At 51.4% G+C, this 12791-nt stretch overlaps 1 protein-coding gene and 1 pseudogene across 1 annotated transcript, besides 7 other annotated features; both read left to right on the forward strand.

The window, feature by feature from the left end:
* Nucleotides 1-12791: a sequence feature (areas not merged during assembly with more than two copies in the genome that could not be assigned to a particular haplotype).
* Tc00.1047053505373.10 (retrotransposon hot spot (RHS) protein, putative) lies at nt 1604-4567 on the forward strand (the record flags this gene model as incomplete). The annotated part of the gene is made up of 1 exon (XM_802244.1): nt 1604-4567. The coding sequence occupies one exon, from the start codon at nt 1604-1606 to the stop codon at nt 4565-4567; it is 2964 nt and encodes a 987-aa protein (XP_807337.1).
* Nucleotides 4711-4735: a sequence feature (AT_rich).
* Nucleotides 4808-5250: a mobile genetic element.
* Nucleotides 4973-4994: a sequence feature (AT_rich).
* Nucleotides 5343-8168, forward strand: Tc00.1047053505373.30 (annotated as a pseudogene).
* Nucleotides 8232-8258: a microsatellite.
* Nucleotides 8518-8692: a mobile genetic element.
* Nucleotides 8518-12791: a mobile genetic element.

Raw genomic sequence — 12791 nt, forward strand, 5'->3', positions numbered from 1 at the left:
AGGGAGGGCGTGGGGCCACTGCTGCTACGCACCACAGCCACCCATCGGACTCCGCAACGGCATTCTCGCTGTTTTTCTGTGCATTGTTTCTATTTCTGTGCGGGTGCCTGCAATGACTCTCTCTCCTGCTCCCCGATGACTGTGTGGGAGGGCGTGCCTGTTTTTCTCGTTGGTTATGATGTTGTATAAAATGCGAAAAAAGGAAAATGGACGGAAAAGTATGCAGGCTGATGTATTTTTTTGTGTATTTATGTATCGATATGTTTTTTTTGGATTACTCTGGTGGTTCCTCCTGTCTCCTTTTACGTTGTTCCACACGTGTCTCAGTGTCTGCTTTAGTACGGCCACACACGGGCGGCTTGAGCCGCGAATATCTTTTTTCCTTGACGTCATTTCGTGTTAGGCACTAACGCGGTCACGTTCGTCAAGCATCCACTCTCCACAGCGTGGTGCCTGATATTTTGGAGTTATCTCAGATGTAACGCAGGCAACACCGCCGTGGCACGCATGGGAAGTAAGATGGAACGCGGGACAGCGAAATATATTGTGCGGTACGCGTGTCTGTTGCATTTGTTCTGTCGTGGTGGCCTCAATGTAGAAGGAGAGGGATGAACATTGCACGATTCCGTGGCTTGGAGGAGTTATTACCCCTTTTTTATTTTGTATGGTCTTTGGTTCCCACCCGTGTCTGCCCCGATTGCTTCCCCTGAGTGGAGCTGCGCCATGGCCATCCTTTTTGTTGTTGTTGTTCTTTTATCTCAAGGCACGGCGGGATTGGGCAGCACCGTCCCACGAAAGGTATTGCACACTTACACACTCTCATGCCACTGTCGCCCCCGAGGTCGGGTGCAAAACCCAAATCCCTGCTGCTTTTTGCATTGGCGCAATTATTTGTATTAACTGACGCCTCCCTGTCCGGCGTGCCACTTTGATTGGATTGTGTGGGATTGCTCGCCAACGCCATCGAACGAAACAGGCTGACGCCTTCACGTATTTAAATGCCATCTTTCGCGCACGTATTTTTTTTACTTGTTCAGTTGATGTGCACTCAGGCAGCGAGGGGTTTGGAACTATGCGTGCGTGGAACTTGTCCAGCCATGTGAACTGCGGGCAACACCGAGGGCTGCCACTTTTACTCCGCAGAGTTGTTGTGTCTCTTTGCAGGGTTGGCAGGGAAATTCCATGCAGCCTGCTACTGCTGCTGTGTGCTTGGATGCCACTCCATGCGAATAATGTGCTTCAGCGAGTGAGGGTGTTGATTGGGTTTGTGTGCACTCTGATTCTTTTTGCTGCTTTGTGCGGGCACGCAAGAATTGAGTGGTGGTAAAATGGAGCGGGGCGATGCATGGCTGCGTCCCGCCCATCGTTCACTGCACGGTGGTGCGGTGCACATTGTGGTGCTGACTCTGCGATGTGACTGCGGTCTCCTGTGCTGCAATGGTGGTGGGTGGAGGAGAGTGCTGAGTTGCATCGGGACGGTGGGATCGTGTTTTCTTTTGTGATTTTTACTTCACCCTCTGCGAAGGTGTACACTCATTACTAGTGTTAGTGATAGGGAAAACAAACAGACAACGCGAATAAAACAAAATAAAAAAGGACGATAATGTGGCGGTGTTGTGGCCGGTTGCACGTTGCGTTGCTGCGGGGGCGGTGGGCCTTGACTGTTTTGCCGACAGGCGTTGCAGTGCGGCTGCGTAGCGCACCAACAGCCCCGCCGTGCGAGTGCCACGCCCAACGCCATTGGGACTGCGGGACGAAACAGCCGCGAGTGTCCTTTGGAGCCGGCGGCGCCTGCTGGCCGCAGTTGGGCGGTGCGAGTGGGATGCTTCATCGCACGGGTGTTGTGATGGCGCCTCGAAGCGGCATCCCCGGCGATGGTTCCGACGCTGCAACTCGCAGAGGAGTGGAGGGAACGCAGCAACCAAAGTGGACCATGGGCAGCACCGTAAAGGACATTCTGCTGGGTGGAGACACTCTCAACACCGACATGAAGCTGAACGATTACCTTTGGGATTATGTTGGCGGCAGGGCGGCCGTTGATGAAGACCACAACGTGACGATGGAGGCGTTTGTTCAGGAGCCGGATGATTACGTACAAGACCAGCAGCTTCTTAGAGTTATTTTTAATTTAAAAGAGTACCAAGTGTACAAGCTTCATCACGAGGGTGTGTTTTCGATTGAGCAATGGAGGGACTATGAAGGAAAGGACACAATCACTCCTTTTCCAAAAGAAAAACTAAACGGAGTTCTCATGCAGGTACTGAGAGAAGCGAGGCGTGAGGCAGAGGAAAGGCGAAGACGAGCGCAAGAAATGAAATTTACCATTTCCACTACGATCGAAGATGTACTGTTTAAAGGAGGAGTCCGCTACAAGGAAATGAAGCTGAACGACTTTCTTACGAGGGAACTGGACGGCAGGGGCATTGTGGCTACCAATCGGAGTGCTTTGCTGAAGGAGTTTTTCAAGGATCCCAAGAAGTATATCCGTGATAAGGGAGTACTGAACGAAATACAGGCAACAGATGCTTATGCGAGGATGGAGAGGGCTGTAAAGGGTGAAATAATCTTTGAAAAAGATATAAAGAAGCTTTACAAAAATGGTGTCAGCAATCTACTTGGGTGGTCAGAAGCTGCAGCGGAGGTAAAGGCAGGTGTTCATGGCATCACTAACGAGTTTTTGGATGCAGCCCTTGAGGATATAAGGATCCTAACGACGACGAGTGCAGCGATGAAACTGGAGGGATGCTACGAGTCTGTGTACAATGCGAGGTGGCATCGTGTGGTGGAACTTCCGGAGGGCGAGGAGCGAAAGAAAACGGGGGTGGGAATGGAGGTGAAGGAGGGGAAACCGAAACAGTCATGGACGTACAAGAAAATTGGTGACACCCTCGAAAAGGATGACAGTGTGCAGCAATCCGGTGAAGCACCTCCCGTGTTGATGGTGCTCACCTCGGACAAGGGATGGCCGTACTCGTGGAATATGACACAGGATTCTTCGGAGGACTTTTTTGTTAACTTCGAGGTGGATCGAGTGTGGCAGATCGTCAAGGGCGATCTCACCGAGTGGTTCAGCAACTTTGACTTGACTCTCAGTTCTTCACCCGTGCGGCGTGTGTTGATTGGGACACCCGGGATTGGGAAATCGGTGGCTGCCAGCTCGTACCTCCTCTACCAGCTGCTGCACTACGATATCTATAAACTCCAAGTGGTCGTTCACTGTTTTGGTGGACGTGATGTGTACGTGTTTGACAAGACCGCCAAAACCGTGAGAAGATACAGCGATGAGGACATGTGCATCACGGCTTTGAGAAGTTTGAGGAAGAGTGGGATGAAAGGGTATATTATTTACGATGTGGCAAAGAAAGGAACGCCGCCGCTGAGACATTTTTTACCCTCCACCGGATGGGGCATGATTGTGGTGTCATCGCCAAAGGCAAGCAACTATGATGAGTGGGAGAAGCAACTAAAAGCCAGTCGAATCATCATGAATTGCCCCGACGAGATGGATGTGAAGGCGATGTGTGCATGGATGAAGCGTGACGAGACTGCGGAGAAAAAAACGGAATACTGGAGGATGGTCAAAGAACGCATTGAAAAATTGGGGCCGATTCCACGTCACATCTTCGATGAGGATGAATATAGAAAACGCACGCAAGATGTTATGAGGGCCTTGAGATGGATCAATCTTGGGGAGCAAGGAAAGTACTTTACACAGGGAGGAGAGAAAAAATGGTATTCCGAGGATCCGTCTCAAAAACTTTTGAAGGTTGTTCGAGTGAGAGAAGGTAGTGCATTTGAGGACTTCACTAATGCACTTATATGTGAGTATCTTGGGGTTTTAACAGTATCTCGTTTGGCAAAGGCGCTGAGTCCGCATGATATTTTTTTCCTCGTATTGGGGATGAAGAATGTTCTTCAACCTGCAGCTTTGAAAAAGTATGCTTTGAACGTATTCTTGAGTGTGGAGTTTGTCACTTCCATAGTGAAGGATCTCAAGGAGCTGAAGCCACCATCACCTTCCGAAACACGGTCCTCGGTGCTAACGTTAAACCCTCATGGTTACCCCACCGAGGCAGCTGCAATAACTGAACTGAAGTTTATTGATTGCCCGCAAGAATTAAAGTATCGGGTGCTGTACATACCGACGTTCCCAAACTTTCCGCTGGTGGACGGCTTTTTCTTCATGGAGTCACCGCGGAAGACGCTGGTCGGGCTGCGGATGACGACGGCGAGTGCGCATCACACCACCGCCAGCACTGTGAGGCAGTTCACTGAGCACCTGGCGGGATTTTTTGATGATTGGGACGAATTATCCCGAGACATGTCGTGGGATATTATTTACATGCAGCACGCAGACAGCAAGCCGATGGAAAAATGGCAGAGATGTGATTACGTCAATCCCAAGAATGAAACCGACGCTGAAAAAGAAATTGTGGCGTTCTGGGACGGAAAGGTACACCAATACCGGGTTATGTTAAAAGGTAAATTTCCTGAGGCAATCAAATTTTCTGATGATGGTCTACCTGAGGGGGATGAAAAAGGCAAGAAAATCGAAAAAAATAAGTAGTATCAAAGTGCATTTCTTTCTGGTGAAATATATTAGGAAGTATTTTAGCGATTTTTATATGTGTGTGCCTACGAGGTCTAGACAGTGAATGCCTTTCTTTTCAGAGAACCGTTGTGGTCAGCAGTGCCACACTCACCACACCCTTTTTTTTATTTTATTTTATTTTTTCCACCAGAGGCGCATCGTCACCGGAGGCTGTTGCGCACTGTAGGGGCCGCATAATTTTTCTTTATTTTCATGGGATTTTGTGAAAAGAATGCCTGTGAGGACGGCTGGCTGCCCAAATAAATTCATATCTCGCGCAAACGAAGATATCTCTTCACAACTTTTTTCTCTTCTATCGCACTGTCTTTTGGGAGACCGCGATTGAGGGAGTCAGGGAGCCGACAGCTGCCAGACGAAAGGATTATTTTTTTATTTTATTTTTCATTTTTGCCTTCCCACCCACCCACTTTGTGATCTCCACCTTGTGGGTGGAGGAGCCCCAAAGGCCTGCCACTTCGCGGGGGATAAGTGTTTCTAATTCTAACCATCTGCAGAAGTCAACGGCAGTGATTAGCAGAATGTGTATGCATAGACACATTGGGGCAAACATTACGGAGAACTCATTGCCTCTCCATTCACCGCCTTTTTTTCCCTTATTTTTGGGTAATTACAGGATCCGGCCAGCGACCCAGAAGATTTCATCCTCTGTGAAGTTGTGCAGTTGTTTTTAGTGCCGGTGATGGGGCAAACCGACACACAACGTGAATAAAACAAAATAAAAAAGGACGATAATGTGGCGGTGTTGTGGCCGGTTGCACGTCGCGTTGCTGCGGAGGCGGTGGGCCTTGACTGTTTCACCGACAGGCGTTGCAGTGCGGCTGCGTGGCGCACCGACCGCCCCGCCGTGCGAGTGCCACGCCCAACGCCACTGGGACTGCGGGACGAAACAGCCGCGAGTGTCCTTTGGGGCCAGCGGCACCTGTGTTGGCTCCGACGCTACAGCTCGACATTTGGTGTGGAGTAAAGAGTGACCGCCGTGGACTCTTGACAGTCTGGTGGAAGATCTAATGCTAGACGGAGATACTCTCAGCACCAGCTTGAAGCTTAATATTTTTTTTTCGAATTGTATTGGCTCCATGGCGACCGTTGATGAAAGACTACAATGCGACGGGGGAGATGTTTATTTGGAGATTCGATGCTTACGTAAAAGGCCAGCAGCTTCTTGAGGGAATTCTTAATTTGACAGACTACCAGGTGTACAAACTTCTTCACGAGGGTGTGTTCTCTCTTCATCAATGGAGGGACTATGAGAGGAGGGATACGATCAATTTCCGGGCAATGCAAAAACTTGATTCGGCTCTTGAAATGCCAGACGGATACTCGGAGCAGCGAAAAAAAATCCACCCTTGTAAGTAAGATTGAAGATGTACTGTTTGAAGGAAAAGTTCGTGTCATGGACAGAAAGCTGAATGAGCTTCTTAATAGGAGATTTGATGGCAGGGGCTTTGTGGACGCCAATCGGGATGTCTTGCGGGAGGGGTTTTTAGGATCCCGAGAAGTATATTTGCGTTGCAGGAGTATTGGGCGAAATACAGGCATCCGATCGTTACAAGATGATGGAGAGGGCTGTATTGGATGAAATGGATATGGAAGAGGATTTAAGCAGGCTTTAGGAGCATTGTATGGACAATTTACTGAGGTGATTAGTGGCTGCTGCGGAGGTAACGGCAAGTGTTCATGAAATCAATAAAAGGTTTTTGGATGCAGCTGCCGAGGAGGCGAGGAACCCAATGACGACGAGTGCACCGATATACCTGGAGGGATGCTACAACTTTGTGTAAAATGCGAGGTGGCATCGTGTCGTGGGGGTTCCTGGCGGCGAGGGGACGGGAATGGATGTGAGTGAGGGGGAACCACCGCAGCCATGGACGTACAGGGCAGTTGGCGAGTCCCTCGAAAAGGATGACGGTGTGGAGCAATCTGGTGAAGCACGTCCCAGACTGATGGTGCTCGCCTCGGACAAAGCATGGCCGTGCTCGTGGAATATGGAAGGAGAATAATTCCACTCGTGACTGCCATGTGAACTGTGAGGTGGAGCGAGTGTGGCAGATCGTCAAGGGCGATCTCACCGAGTGGTTCAACAGTCTTTCTGAGGAGCACTTTGCGCCAATTCTGCACGCCTTGATCGGGACGCCCGGGATCGGTAAGTCGATGAATGCCGGCTCGTACCTCCTCTACCAGCTGCTGCACTGCGATGTGGAGAAACTCCCTGTGGTTGTTTACTTTATTGCGGATCGAAAATTCCTGTTTGACAAGACCATCAAGGCGGTGAAAAAACACATCGATGAGAACATATGATCAAACTTGTGAAGGACCTGTCTTGGCGCGGGATGAAGGGGTATATTATCTACGAATTGGGAGGCAGGTTTGATATTCTGCCTCCTTGTTTGCCTCCCGGAGGATGGGGCATGCTTGTGGTGGCCACACTAGAGAAAACAAGTTACATACACTGGGCGAGTGAAAAGAGAGCCGTACGAATCATAATGAATTGCCCTGATGAGAGCGACGTGAAGGCAATGTGCGTTTGGATGAAGCGCAATCAACCCGTGCAGCAGCAAGCGGAATACTGGCGAGAGTTGAGGGGTCGCATGGATAAAGTGGGATTGATTCTTCGCTACATCTTTGATGAAGGGAATTGTAACGCACGGATCGACGGTTGCCACAGCTTTGTGGATAGGACGCCCTTTTGGGGAATCGAGAGTTACTTTGTTTTTGGAACTTCCAAAACTGTGGGAGGATAATAAGGCGCTCGAATATCTTGCGAGGATTGTCCGAGTACGAGGAGAGCGCAATGGCGAGTCGCCTTTCAATGCACCGATAACTGCCCACCTCGCAAGTGAACCACTGTGCATGTTGGCACAGTTAATGACGCAGGCTGAGTTTAACTTATTTGAATCGAGGATTGGTGATCATCTCATATACGCAATTTTTTGGGAAGAGCACCGTGTTTGCATTTTTGACTGGGACTTTCATGACTGGAATAATTTGTACACTGAAGGAGCTGAGGCCACCAACACGACGTCAGTAACGCCTCTGTGCGCCGGAAGTGTACTCACGGGAGCGCCCCACCAGGCACTATTTTTTGCCTTTGGCGGAACACGTTGACAAGAAGACTTGTATAAACCACCGGGTGCTGTACATGCCGGAGGTTGAGAAATTTCCGTTGTTGGACGCCTTTTTCTTCATGGACTCAAATCCGAGGACGCTGGTTGGGCTGCGGATGACTACGGCGAGTGAGCATCACACCACCGGCGGCACTGTGGGGCAGTTCACTGAGTGCCTGGCGGCGTATTTTAATGGTTGGGAGGAATTATTCCGAGACATGTCGTGGGATATTATTTATGTGCAGCACGCAGACGGCACGCCGTTGAATGACTGGCAGGGATGTGATGTTGTAAATTCCGATAATGTGAGCGAGAAGGAAAACCAAAAAATTGCGTGGTCCCGGAAGGAGAAGGCGCGCCAGTGCCAAGTGCCAATATAATCCTAAGACTTTAGAGGATAAGACGCTCACCGCAGTGTGGAAGAACCACCGAAATATGAAAACAAATTAGGGAGGGAAGGGGGCAGTTTCGATTATTGGTAAAAATTATTTGGTGACTTATTTGTTTTTGGATACGTGTGTGTGTGTGTGTGTGTGTGTGTGCATACGGTGCGGGTGCACCAGCCCCAGGCGGCGGAATAGCATACAAATGCCAAAAATCTCCAACGCTATGGAGCATAACAATGACAGAAGAAAATTAGGGAGGGAGTGGGGATGTTTGGTTTCTGGTGAAAAACATTGGGTAATTTCTATATAGTATGGTAGTTGTGTGTGTGTATACGAGGCATGATTGGAGAAGTGCCCCGGTATGAGAAAACCATTGTGGCTGGTGGTGTTACGGTGTTACTACATTTCTTTTTTTAGGAGCTTCTGAAGAGAATGATCGCGGGAGACCTGGAGAACTTAATTGATGTATATGTATCTTGATAAAACTAATGCTCTTCTTTATGAGACTTTTCCTATCGTATGAATTTTGGGAAGGCCATGACCTTAAGGGAGCAGGGAACCGATGGCGGCCGGATACTTTTTTATTTTTAAGCTTACGGACACAGCCAGTTTGGTTTAAGGAAACGGCATTGGTTCCTTACACGGCCTCCGAGTGGTGTGATATTGGCGCCCGTCTCTGGGACCTTGTACGCCAGCGTGGCGAAACCGAGGTGCAGACAACGTTCACTAGTGGAACCGAGATGTCGGACGAGACGTTAACTGTGGCTCCCTCCTCGACAGGCTTATGTCTGATTTTGGGAAATGTCACCAAGCCCTGGGAGGATTCGAGCCTTACAGGACATATTGCGAATCTCCGGACTTTTCAATTACCAAATTTTGAGAATCAATTGATCTTGCCCATCGTGGGCGCAGTCCGGGAGTTGGGGCGCGTGGCAAGGGCTCATCATTGCTGAAGGGGAGCGCTTGAGCACGAAATACGCCCACGCCGCCGTGGACGTGCAGAATCGAAGCGTTCAGTTTCATTCGCAGGTGGAAGAGGCGCATAACAACCTATCGGTGCGCGAATCTGACATTGCGGTCGCCGGCGGCCTTCTTGCAGAACGAGAGTGCGCGCTCGCCGGACGCGAACAGCAGTTGGAGGCGACCCGCACCCAACTACAGGATCGAGAGGCACGCATTAGTGCTAAAGAGGCGCAGCAAGCCGCGTGGAATGCGGAGACGGTGGGCCGGGAAGAAGTTTCCGCCTCTCGGAGAGGTCCTACAGATGGACCTGTCGCGTGTCACAATAAGGCCGAATATGGCGTTAACAAAAAACCACATTAAAAGCATCGCTTGATGGCTGTGGGCGCGTCGTCACGCACGGCCCAACGAACTCCGGCGCGAGATAGACGGCAGGTTATTTCTCCAGACGTCTCAGGGCAATTTCGGGTGACCACATTTCTATCCCTCGATGCCTTTGCCCTCCAGTACTTCTCTTTGGACGATCATTGCGCTACAGGAAAAGAGGGACGAATGTTCCGCGCATTCGGCGTCACCACTTGGGCCCCGCGTGTATGGGATGAGGGCGTTTCCGGAGTCTTTTTAGACCTCCGGGGCGCATACAATTATTGGAAACGGGCGGAGGACCAGGCTCAACTTCCCTTCGAGTGTTGATTGCGTGGATCGGCGCGCTGGAAGCGGAGCGGGATCCCACTGATCGCTTCATGAATTTGGGAAGGATCTTACTGCGGGCATTCCGGATGCAGCTCATGATGGCATCCGACCCCGGCATCCCACTCTTCAACATTCTCGCCCGTCCATGCACCGCTGTTCATGAGGCAGACACCTTTGCGAGGGCAGCCCAGCCTCTCGTGTAACGACGAGGGACGCAAATATCGTTGCGATGCCAGTTATTTCATGTTACGTGTCCATAAACATATAAAAGCAATGTCCGAAACGCGACTGGAGGAGGTTACTCGCAGCGCGGACGGCCGTTAAAAAACGGCGAGGGGCTGCTTGCTGCTTCTTATGAAAGCGGACGACGGCAGCCCCATCCATTCCACCACCTCCCGCTATTCCGCAAAGACGTCGCACCGCACCGCCGATGCTCCACCCGATGTTAAAAATTGCCCGACGCAATCATCGAGAAGGGCAATGGAGCTTATCCGCCAACGACGCTCGACTGTGGTACGACGAAGCCCCGATATCCCCGCTTTGGGCCAGCCACACGAAGAGAGGGAACGAGGTGCGTCGAGAGACGTGGGCGCCGCCAAAGTGGGAGCCGAGAATGTTCCTAGCGGGGCAATTTACAACACTTTGGTGCTCGCACGAACAGCCGATCAACGAGGAGAGCTGTGCGCCCTTTTTGATGGGAATTGACGTGGCGCCACCGACCCGACTGCAGTACGTCAGGATGCTGCGGTCATGTTGCAAATGGATCGAACCCCGCGGGAAATGATGTTTTCGGGGTTACAAAAAATTGCGGCGTGATTGGGAACAAAGCAGGTGCGCTCATCGACAACGGAAGGGATGGATCAATTTATCCGCAGCCGGACCGATTGGAAGGAACGTGTTGTTTTTCGACTTGTGTGGATAACGGCGAGTCGTTGGTTTGGGATTAGCGGCCTTCACTCCCAACAATTTTACACTGGAGCCGGACGGGACCCTAACTTGGGATTGGCCCGTGGCGCCGAAGACGGCGAGGGCGGATCCCCACCGCGCCTTTCGGTCCGTCAGGATACGAGGGCAGGAGGATGCGTTCGACACTATAAAGTTATGCAGGACACTTCGACGCAACGAAAAGCTCACGAATCTTACGACTGCCCACTTGGAGCAAGCTCTGGCCTCTTGGAATGCCACGGCGCATTCCATAAAACGCGGTGCGTTGAGGCACGCTGCTCAAATCGTGGAGGCGTACAATTTGGACCCACACGTGATCCCGCAGTTGGCGAAGCACGTCGACCCGTTCGACCTTCCCCAGAATACTGTTTGATATTTGGAGAGATACACCACAATGCTGACCCAGGTGTCGTCGCTAGTCGCATTGATGTGAAGAGAGAAACTGCGGAAGGGCAGTAACCCTGGTTGGGAGTAGAGGAGCGTTTTTCCACTATTTTCACCATCCTGCTGCCACAATAACGAGACGCGCGACAAGGACTCGTTTGGCCACTCCACAAGATGAACACGCTATCCCGCTACAGCAGCAAGTCAACGTGCCCGTATTGAATCTGGAGTGGATCAAGAGCCGGTTGAACCCGGCCACCTTGGAGAGTCTCATGCAAGTATGGGGACTCGTCGGGCGGTCCCATTTCCCTCCGTCTTCCTCCGGTAAAGCGCGCGAAGGCTCACGGAGAATTCCAGTCGCTGACGCGCGATTGTTGAAGGCAGCGGAAATATCGAGGACGCTTCGTCCACAACAACAGGCGGATGGATAATACCTTTCTCGGTTGTGGAGGAGAAAACCACCGGTTCACGACGACGATGGATTGCGTGGCCACGCGACAAGAACAGAGACGACCCTTCCGAGGCGAATTTTCCTCTTTCACACATTTCCCATTATTTGCTGCCTGTGATGGCTGAGGCCGCTTCCTGCCTGGATGTAAAGGCATCCTTTTTTTCAATTCTCTTTACCGCGGGAGACTCGGCATCTCTTTCGACGCCGCGTGGAGGACGGCACGCTGGTGGAGCTGACACGGCTCCCAAAGGGATACAAGGCCAGCCCAGAAATTCTCCAGATTATTACTTCGGCAATTGCGGGGGTGACGACGGTGGTTCACGCCCTCTGGACTGCACCTCCGTTGGTGCGTGTCGACTTTTGGATCGATAATATACGCATTGCAGTATCGAAAAGCGATGTGACATTGTGGGAAGCCCAAGTGCTTCGTAATGCGGACAGTTGTCACGTCACGATAGGGAGGACCGCGAATCGGGCGCCACGCAGTACACCTTCCTGGGGGTGCAATTTGATCACTCACCGGGCGGTATCCCTGAGTGGAAGGTTTTTCCGGTCTGTGCGCGCCATGTCAGCGCTGAACTCTTCAACCATCGCGGAAATGGAGGTTGTGGCGTCACGCTTTTTGTACGCGGCTGACATTTTGGGCACGCGTTTATGCGACTACCACTTTCTCATCAAGCCAGTGCGACGACGATTATCCGCACTTGACCGGGGGATTGTGCAGGAGACATCCCCGGCGAACCTTCCGCCGGCAGCGATCGCCTTGGGCGAGGGATTGCGACACATCAATGAGGATAATCGTCGGCGAACCATCAAGTCCACCGAAAATGCATCGACCGCCATCATCACGGATGCATCGCTCCATGGATGGGAAGCCGTTTTCATTCTCCAGATTCCGGCGATGTTAAGATTGCCGGAGGGAGTGGGAGAGGAAACCTTTTCTTATCATGCAGGCCGAGGCACGCGCGGTACGCCTGGCCTTATCGGCCTTTTCCGCCATCTTGCCATCCACCATGGACGTTTGGGTGGACAACACTTCGCTGCAAGGAGCGGCGAATAAAGGCAGCTGAAAATCACACGCCATGACGTGGGAGCTGAAACGGACATATGGTTTTTGACCCTTGCGGAATACAGGCATCCTTTGCCCACGTACGGCCAGCGGACAACCCCGCAGACGGCATATCACACGGTCGTGTGTTTTTGCACTTCAGGACTTGGCGAAGGGGTGGAACTTGTGAAGGGCAGCGGCGAGGCGT

Source organism: Trypanosoma cruzi, genomic scaffold, assembly GCF_000209065.1.
Source record: "Trypanosoma cruzi strain CL Brener 1047053514589 genomic scaffold, whole genome shotgun sequence".
Lineage (NCBI taxonomy): Eukaryota > Euglenozoa > Kinetoplastea > Trypanosomatida > Trypanosomatidae > Trypanosoma > Trypanosoma cruzi.